The 9,710-nt window shown below is 36.0% G+C and overlaps 1 protein-coding gene across 10 annotated transcripts in view; it reads right to left on the reverse strand.

The window, feature by feature from the left end:
* Window positions 1–661: 661 nt before the first annotated feature.
* LOC107040648 (cystinosin homolog) overlaps window positions 662–9,710 on the reverse strand; it is a 25,027-nt gene continuing 15,978 nt past the window's right edge. For 6 of the 10 annotated variants that reach the window (XM_029126274.1, XM_029126273.1, XM_029126276.1 and 3 more), the window contains 3 exons: window positions 7,494–7,596; window positions 1,781–1,913; window positions 662–813 (listed from right to left, as the gene is read on the reverse strand). In XM_029126274.1, coding sequence (XP_028982107.1) covers window positions 757–813; window positions 1,781–1,913; window positions 7,494–7,596 — 293 coding nt within the window. In that variant the 3' untranslated portion in view covers window positions 662–756. The other 4 variants (XM_015260813.1, XM_015260817.1, XM_015260815.1 and 1 more) reach the window with 4 other exon arrangements.

The raw sequence follows: 9,710 nt of genomic DNA on the forward strand, positions 1-9,710 counted from the left end.
AGACCCGAAAAGGGGGCTCAAAAAGGCCTTCAAAAAAAAAATTAAAGAACATAGAATGACCTTAAAAATGAGACGTCACTCACTGCATTCACTTCAGTTTTACGGGATATATGCGCAAAAAAAAACTCTTTTTGGCGCATACATTCGTAGAGTAATCTGATTTCGATGACAACATCTCTTCGCTTCCTCGAATAGATAATTATTTAATTTGTTGAGTTTCCTGTTTTGAACGATAAAAATCAATCACGAAAGAGGAAAGACAGTTTTTTTCCCATTCAATTTTTTTCATACGCGTTCATTTTATTCATCTGTCATAATAGATTTCCCGTATTCCACTCTATTCCCTTTGATACAATTCGTCTCGTTTCCGTCACGCATACCAATAAAGAGACAACAAATTACGAAACAGTTTCAAATGATTCATTATATTTACCTTACACATAATACATGAAATAAATATGGATGCATTGAAACTATCGTTTTTTCATATTCAGGTATTTTAAAGCGTCAAAACTGTCTTCAATGTCTTCTTCAATTTTAACTTGAGTTTTAGGCTTTCTTCGTTCAATTCTTGCTTTTTTTTCTGCCTCAGATAAAAGGGAAATATCCAGGGGCAATTGAATGATTTTCCTCGGCTCATAGTACTGAATATTTGTACTACTACCGTCCGGGTGGACTAGAATTGTCGGATATGTTCTCTCGTAGATTTTTCGGTGCTTCTTTGTGATTGCTGCTGTCCAGCAATTTAATGGACGATTAATAATAGGGACTACCCGAACGTATCTTGATAATCTTTGAATGCAGGTGTTCATTCTGAAAAGGTATTGACAAAAATTGTACATTAATCATTTTTCGTTATTCATTATGTAATAATTCATTATGTGTATTTGATCTTGTGGATAAATTACTTGGAATTTACACTATTCCAATTCTAATGAGGAGTTTTTCGGTTACAAAAATTTTAGCTCCTCCAATTTCGATTGGTGTTCAGATGAGAACGATCAATCGAGAGATACAAAAATTGAGATTGTCGAGTACTACATGCTCGAGAAACAAGTTTCGGTCAATTTTAAATATCGATTCCAGGATAAATCGACTGAATATATTGAGTAGGCCTTATATATATTAAATATCCGTTAGATTTGCAAAATTGAGAAAAAATCCATATCTGAGTGTTTGAAAAATGACCAAAATTTTATGTGTCCAAAATAGTCAATTAATAGACAATCCCACCTTAAAACCCAAGTAAAAATTCTTGAAATTTTCAACAAATACCAATCCATATGAAATTTCAATATATTCAGTTACAGAAATATTGATCAATGTTTGGAAAAATGAATGGAAATTACTATTTCAATTTGATATGACAACAGAAATTGCTAAGAAGTGTGAAAATCCGATCGATCCTCACTTTCAATTTCCAATTAAATTTGAACACTTTTTAAATTTGTTAATTTGTGTTTCCATTTTTACTTCCAGAGTTACAATCATCGTTATTTACTCGTGATCCTCGCTCCAACTAGTAACCACACTTAGCGCTGGTTAACTTCCCAAAGCATCCTGCTAGCCCCTTAGGTTTTTAACTTTCTTTCATTTATTCGTTTTTTTACATTTCATGTTTATATACTGCTTGTTTGGAGGTTATGATAGTTTTCGGCTACAATGAATAGTTGACACGGTGTCAGTACACTTTATTTATGAACTAAAACGATCCGTCAAAATCGGATAATAATAACGAATGTTTTTCTACCTTATTAATAGTTATTGTTGGTTCATTTACCTGGAAAAATATCCTTTGAGCGATTTTGGCAATCATGCGCCGAGGTGCTCGGACTCTCCTACGTCGGCGCAGCCGAGATGTTGATATCATCACGTGGGTCAAACTCTTGGACCAATCACAGAGGTTTGAATCACTGAAACTCCTAAAACTTGAGTGGGAGTTCTATTTGTAAAGTGCTTCCTGCCAAAGGAGTAACCTCAGCCGTATACTCCCACTCCACCCAAATCCACACTTATGATCGTGCTCCCCACCACTCCAATCGAGGTTACTTCTTCGGCAGAATTCAGAATACTTTCACAACTACAGGGGTACTGACGAGATTCTAGGCTTTGGGTTCCATATAACATAATGGTGGGGGAATAGGAACCGAAAGCTACAATCTCCCCAGTACGACTTTACACGAGCAAAGCTTAGAGATGCAAATGCGTCATATGACGGTCATGTGACCGTCAATGACGGCCACATGACGAGGCGTTCATGACGGCTGTCACATGCTCCCTCGCCCTTCTGTGACCGTCGCAATTTGTCAAGAAAAAATGACAGTCATTTTTCATCTATATAGATGAAACTTAATTTTTTTCTCGGTCAATTTTCAGTTGAATTCCTTTTCTATTGGCCTAATCAGCATTTTGAAATGGAAATCACGTTTTTTTTCCATTCATATAGATGAAACTATTTTGTTTTATTCATGGCCGTCACAAATTGGAAATTAGTTATGACCGTCATTATGCAACTATAAGGATGGTTTGACAACAATTTGATTACAAATGATTTGTGACAATCATGTGTAGTTGGAAAATTTGTGCGTCACATGACCGTCATTTTTGGTCATATGACGCGATCTAAAAAATGACGGTCATTTTGCATCTCTAGCAAAGCTATCCATGTCCATAAACAGCTACATAAAATCGCCCTGCACATAATCCATGAATCTGCGCATGATCATAGCTGTCCACCAGAATATTTATCGGCAAAGCAGTGTCGGTTGAGTAGAAATTTATTTCTTTTTATCCGCAATCGACCTCGATTGTTATAGCCTATTAAGATCTGAAGATGGCAGCATTTACCCATTATGAAAAAAAAAACGCGATCGCTGACCCAGTGGCGGTCAATTCAACTGAATGAGAATTTTGAACTCCATGTAGCGAAGTGGTAAATCGAGATGAGTCCATTTCGACTTTTTTGTTAAACTATCGATTTATCGCGAAAATTATAGTACATTAGAGTACAAGGGCACAAATTTCGTTTTCAACGAATGTGTAGTTTACAGGTCGAGCCGAAGGCGAGGTCTGTACACACATTCGTTGAAAACGAAATTTATTACCGAGTGCTCTATAATATTTTATGTCAAGTAGTGCAGAAGTCGCGTTTTGAGCACGCTGCGCGATGCACAGGGTGCGGTAAACTCGACTTATTGCACGGCGCGACATAAATGATTTTAAAGGGAAACGTCAAAATGTAGCGCCTACATCTACGAGAAACGCGTAATTCACCGCTCTCGCACGCTTACACCGGAGAAACACACCAGCCTATCACACATGTAAATGGGTGAAAAATATGTGCAAAAATGTGAGTACCAATTCATGAAAATATTTATTGCGTGCCAGAGGTGTCAATCAATGGCTATTAACATGTGCCATGTGTCTTGTATCATACAATATCAATGTCGCTTCTCAAACATTTCTTTACAATTTTTTTCCGTTGTATATGATAGTTTATCTTGCATCATTGTGCATAAACAATTAAAGAGCGAGATTCTTTTGATTCTCCAAAATAATTCTCCAATTGAAGCCGTCTGAATGAAAACTCCCCACTCTGTGAATTCTCGTGGTAACACTGTGGAAGTGTGACCCATCATGTATTAATGATTTTGCCGGTCTATTGTACTTATTTTTCGGAGTTATTTACGGGAAAAATATTATAAATTGTCGCTCACAAACACTCGAATTAATTCGGTGATGTGAGTTGTGAATTTGTCCTTGACCATGAGCTAGGCTACACAATAAAATTCCAACCTCTATGAGTCATCTACCTATTTAGGCAGGTGATCATATAGATGTATGGGATGAGAACCTATCCATCGTGTATTAATGATTTTGATGATGATGGGTCACACTTCTACAGTGTTACCATTCTCGTTTCCAATGCTGAACGCTAATATTCAAGCGATCGGTATTGTTTCTAAATCAACAATGTGGGTTATATTCATGCGAACCACCACAATTACTTACTTCAATAAATCGTCACACGACTCTATTTATCATTGAAGAGTCATTAGGGGTATCGACTAGATTTTTATAAGAATAAATTCGTTGAAAATCATCGTTCCCATGTAACGGTTAAATATCAATGAAATTAAGGTATATTCCTCGGAAACACATTTTTCTTAAGATTGTCCCCATGTTTTTGATAGACAATGTTTATAATAGTCCCCAGCTATTAAAAAAAATGCTAACTAGCAGTATTACACAGTTTAGGAGATAATAAATAATTAAATGCGGCCCTCTAACAGGCGGGGGAGATAGGTACCGCCCAAATTTGATTTTTTCATCTTATAAAAGGTTGTTACGATGTTCTTAAAAACCTAATCCATGATAGATTGATAAATTCAGAAAAATGGAAATATCTTTGAGCATTTCTTATTTTTGATTACAAAAATTAATTGACAAATAATTTCTTATTCAATTCAAAGAGATATTGTTGCTTAAGTCAATAATATACGAGAATGCAATAAATTATTGTTACGTGTCCCCCTTCGAATCCTAATTCAATTATCTGTGATCTGAAGGAGGTTCTGAAGAACGACATTCTTTTGGAAGTTCCTGCGATTCTTCTTTTGGAAGTCCTTCGTTGTAACTGCCATCGTATTGCCCGGATTGTAATAATGAACCGCCCCAATTATTTATTAACCTGTGTATCCCTTTATTCTCCGCTGGAGCTAACATTATTGAGAGTTTTTTCCGGAAATCCATAGGGACTGACTTTTGGGTCCGATTGTCTTGGGATATATTTTAAAAAGATATGCTACGAGTTTCGACTGCTTTGTAACTGAAAAATATGCCATGAACATTATGTTAAATTTTTAGCTGGATCCTTCAACTTTTTCGAAATCAAAAATATATTTTTATAGTTTTTTTCCCTCCAAAGTTCGCCTTATTTAATACCCTCCAGTAAGTGATTTACAATTTTCCCAAGAAAATACGGAGGTAAGAGAACCTCCCCTAGCATTCGTTTTTCAATTGTAGAATTTTCGAAACTCAGTAGTGTAGTGGAGAGAGAATAAGGCTGAATGGATATTTGTCAATGATCACTAACTCCTGAATGAGTAGATGGAATATAACGAGTTTCACACGTGAAATATTTCTAAAACGAGCAGAATTTTTTAGAATTTCACTCACTAGAGTTATTGACAATGGAAATATTTCGCATTGCTTTGATGCCCCTTGAAATTTTATCCTGACATTCCCTCGCGCAAAAAATCCTGCTAAATATACTGAACGGCTTATCACATTCATTCACAATAAAAATAGGAGTATAAACAGTACATTGCTTCACTTCACTACAAATTTGTCCATGATCCAGTAATCGAACTAATCTATTTAATTGAACATATTGAGGCCATGGATTTTTTTGCGCTACTTCGAATCGTTTTGAACACTTAATAATCACCATAATCAAGCCTCTATTCGCTTGGATGGGTCTTCGATCTCACGCTCCTCTTGACACCCTTCGGGTATATCCACGTACTCTTGATTCCTGTGAATTTTTTAATCTTAAATCTCCGAAATTAAATTCTGTAGGACAAGAGTAAAAATAGATAAGACTAGCTCATTCCAAAAATATCACTGGAACTAGTGGATTTAAAGGAAAATATTACGAGGCTTTTCTTGCAGAACATGGAATTCCCCCCGAAAAAAGTCTCTTGGCATGATTACCAGGATAATTTAAGAATTAACAAGAGTTAATAGTGAATATTAATGTATTGTAAAGAACTCATCATCTTGGGGTTGACGGACTTTCCGAACAAGTGAGCAAAAACCTTCTCGTAGGGAATTTAATTCTTGACAAAAAAGGCCTCTCGATTAATTTCTTTAAACTTTTATTTTTCGAGAACGTCCGCACAATAATCCGCTAATTCGATTGGGACTCATCCTCATTTTTTAGTACTCAAAATCACTTGGATCATTACTACCAATTAGTCGGATCATGCACCATGCATCAAATTCTTTGCAAAATTAATGGTGAAACCCCGAAGTTAATACTTTTCACTAACAATCATAATTCATCTCTTAATGCTATAATTTTGATTATAGAAGCACCAATGAGGACAGAAAGGAATAAAAATGAAGTTCCTTCATGCGTCTCTTCATTTTCTATAAAAAATAAATGAAACTCCTATAAATTCAAAAGCTATGATAAAAAATAAATTTATTCTCATTCAAGTCAACCAAGTCATTTTTAAAGAATGTAAAAAAATTACTTCGCCTAAATAGGGTTCAGATGCAATTACAAAATTACATAATTCCACACAAAAATGATTATAATACAGCAAATTTCCCAGCTTTCAAGGCATGCACAAGTCTATCGGTTCGTTTCATGACTTATAATGCCTCCCAAAGGTTTCAATTACTCGAATCATGATCATGGATATCTTGACAGGAACTTCTTCCATTTTTCTCTATGTCCGGCCTTCAAGGTCGTACACTTTCTCACTGGTATGCCTGGAAAATGAGAATTGTTTCTCTCTACCCCCATGCATTTTTCATTTTTTTCATTCTTTCTTGCATCTTTATTTTTAGATACCGATTTTTATGGTTAGGTCGCGATGTTAATGAACTCGTTAGATTTTAGGAGGTTTTTTTCATGTCTGGAAATATTAATTACATGATCATTTTTTTTGTTAATTAGGTCTACATTAAAAGCTTAAGCGGATACTGAGTTCTTTGCAATAAGTAAAATATGGAAATTATTGAAAATTAAGAGATGCCACTGTAGAGAAACGGTGAAAGGAGTGGAGTTCAGAATTTTTATTGAGATAATAGGAACATGCAAGAACAGAGTATGCATTTCAACGACAAAAGGAAATTTACGGCCAAAAAAGTATTTTGAAGATTTTCTCAAGCATTACTTTTTACCATTATAATTCAGCAAGCAATATCGATGTGTATCAAATATAATTTTCTTTCAATGTGAATATCAATAGTTTCCTTATTTCACTGTATTAAAAAAACTTTGGTTATTTATTGTAGCGTATGGAACACTAGAAAAATCAATGAAAAGAATGTCCATGCGAAGTAATTCATTAGGGAAGCAAGAAATTTGGTGAAAACAATAGTACTGCGTGATTATAAAATTTTTTACGTAATGATAAATCTGATGAGAAATCGTCAAAAGAATGTTATCACAGTTGACAAAGTAGTCTGCAGAGAAGGCTCTTTGACATTTCCAAAAACCATCTGGTTCCAAATCTACTGCTTTGTTAACAATGATGTTACAATTTAAAGCATATCTATGATGTGTGAAATACGTTCTTCACGGCAAATTTTCTCAGACTTGAGAAAGGTCTTTCGAAATTCTCATTCGAACTATGTATCCTTAGTACAAAAGATGAACGCATTTCACGTTTGGCTCGAGACGTTTTCTCATTTCCTCGATGAATTGAAAAGAAAGCACGAATCTTAAGCATGAAACTAGAATACGGAGGTATTCTTACCTGTATAATACATAGTGTTGAACGAGGAAAAATATATCGAATGCGACTGAGAAGAAACCAAGGCCGAATTTCGTTGGATCTCCGAAAATACTGTGCCAATCGTCTGAAAATTAACCACATTTTTTATAATTAATCGTTCAATTCCACTGGTTCATGAGAGCATATGCATGATTGACGATGGTGCAACAATTTTGACATTCTGGAGCTTTTTCATGAATAATAGCTTTTCTATGACAAACTGATTGTGTCAGTCGTACGCATTAAACTTACAGATAAATTTAGTATGTCATTCACGGCACATACTTGAAGTCTATCAAGAATAATTAGCGATTGAGTGTTTCCAGTCTATCGATTGTTCAAACATTTTGAAAATGATTGACTTTGTGATTAAATCAGAGATTAGGACTAATATTATTTTCAGCAGGGATTTGGAATACAGGCAAAAAATTGAATACGAAGAGATTTGACCGGTGGCCGCGTAGGACCCTCGGGGTTGATTAAAACGTGGGCGTGAAAAACCCCGAGACTTGAACTGCGTCTGCTTAGAGTTCTCGGAAAAATCATGGGGCGACTGCGTGTAATCCTCAGAAAAATCATGAAGTGTTTTCATGTAATATTCATGATTTGCGTGTGATACGGAGAAAACTGATAAATCTTGTGCTTCTGATGACCGGATTCTGCGTGTGCCGGTCGCGGAGCGGATGGACACGGTCGAAAATCTCTAAGGGGAAAATTACGGTTATCAATATTTACGCGCCTGAAACTGTGCACAGATTCTGTCCATCGTGCCCAAAATTTGGACACTATCGTGAGAATCTAGAATTTGAGAATTCGAGTCTTTGCATAATTTTCTGTTCATATACAAGCCTCCGCTCTCATAATCGAGTCAATTCCGAAGTGAGGTATTAAATATACCGAATCCCGGGGTCATATTATTCCTGAGCAAAAGTCATTCACTATCCGATACATTAGGGCAAGCTGTTCTCTCTTATAAGTTGATGCCCAGCAATGCGGCATTTGTTCATCCCTACTCTCATTCGAATTGCTGAAAGTTTCGTCCCAGGTGAGATATGTTCCACGACGTTTGTTTCGAGCTATAATGTTAGAGGATATACGTTTCGACTTTCGTTCCTTGTTGTAACATTTCACAACTTTTGTTCTGACTGTCGTTCCGAGCTGTAACGTTGCACGACTGTTTCAATGTTCGTTCCGGGCTGTAAAGTTCCAGGACATTTTGCAAAATATGGGCTTTTCCAACGAGTATATTATAACTACTTTATGTTTCGACGATTGAACACCGAGTTTGAAGCGAGCTTAGAAACGTGTTTAGTAGAGCGCAATAACATAAAATAAATTTTGCACCATTATTGGTGAGAAAAGAAATCGGAATTTTATTTTTTTGTTGGTTATCGCCATTTTAATAACTGGCAATGAAATATTATCAATAGAATAATTTAGCTGCCAATCTCCGGATTAGATATATGAAGTAATGCGGCAGGTCTTTTGACTCTTTTTTTTATCAAATCTCTCGTTTCCGAGATAATATCGCATATTTGAGTTTAATTACCATAATTGTATGCATTTAAAATCATCTGTAGCATAGACAGCACGCCTCCGGTGAAGTCCAAGAATATATTCCCAATACTCCATCCAACTGTTGATTTTCTTTGGTAATTAAAATACGCCTGTGGCACATATTTTATCAATGTTATCGCTAATTTAATGTAACCACAGATGTACAGGAAGTCGAGCCAAGCCATAATACGAACGAACGAGAGAATAATTGATACAAGTATGAGGAATGAGAAGATTGCATGAATTATTCGTGCTGTTGTCGATATGCGTTGTCCTCCAATCTGAAAATGAATAATTGGTTGACAATTTTAGGAGCTAAATAATTGGAAAAGATTGAAGGAGAACATTTTTCTTTCCCAATTGAACTGCTTTTAATTAATCTATTTTAGTATATTGTGCATCAAGGGCGGAAAGTCATGTTTTCCCGCCCGAGGTACACATGCTATTTTTTTAACACCCCTGCAAAGGAAAATTTGTATTTTGCTCTTTGATGAGCGGGAGGAAAGTGAGTACTTTCCACCCGAGGGTCTGACAATGGAAGGGGAAGCTCCGTTGTGTGTAGATACGCGGTGCACTCGGCCAGCCGATACGCTACCGTGTATCTCAATTTCAGGGGTAGTGGGGCCCGTAAGCGGTCGCGAT

The sequence above is a fragment of the Diachasma alloeum genome, unplaced genomic scaffold (genome assembly GCF_001412515.2).
Source record: "Diachasma alloeum isolate Michigan unplaced genomic scaffold, Dall2.0 Dall_scaffold_00339, whole genome shotgun sequence".
Classification (NCBI taxonomy): domain Eukaryota; kingdom Metazoa; phylum Arthropoda; class Insecta; order Hymenoptera; family Braconidae; genus Diachasma; species Diachasma alloeum.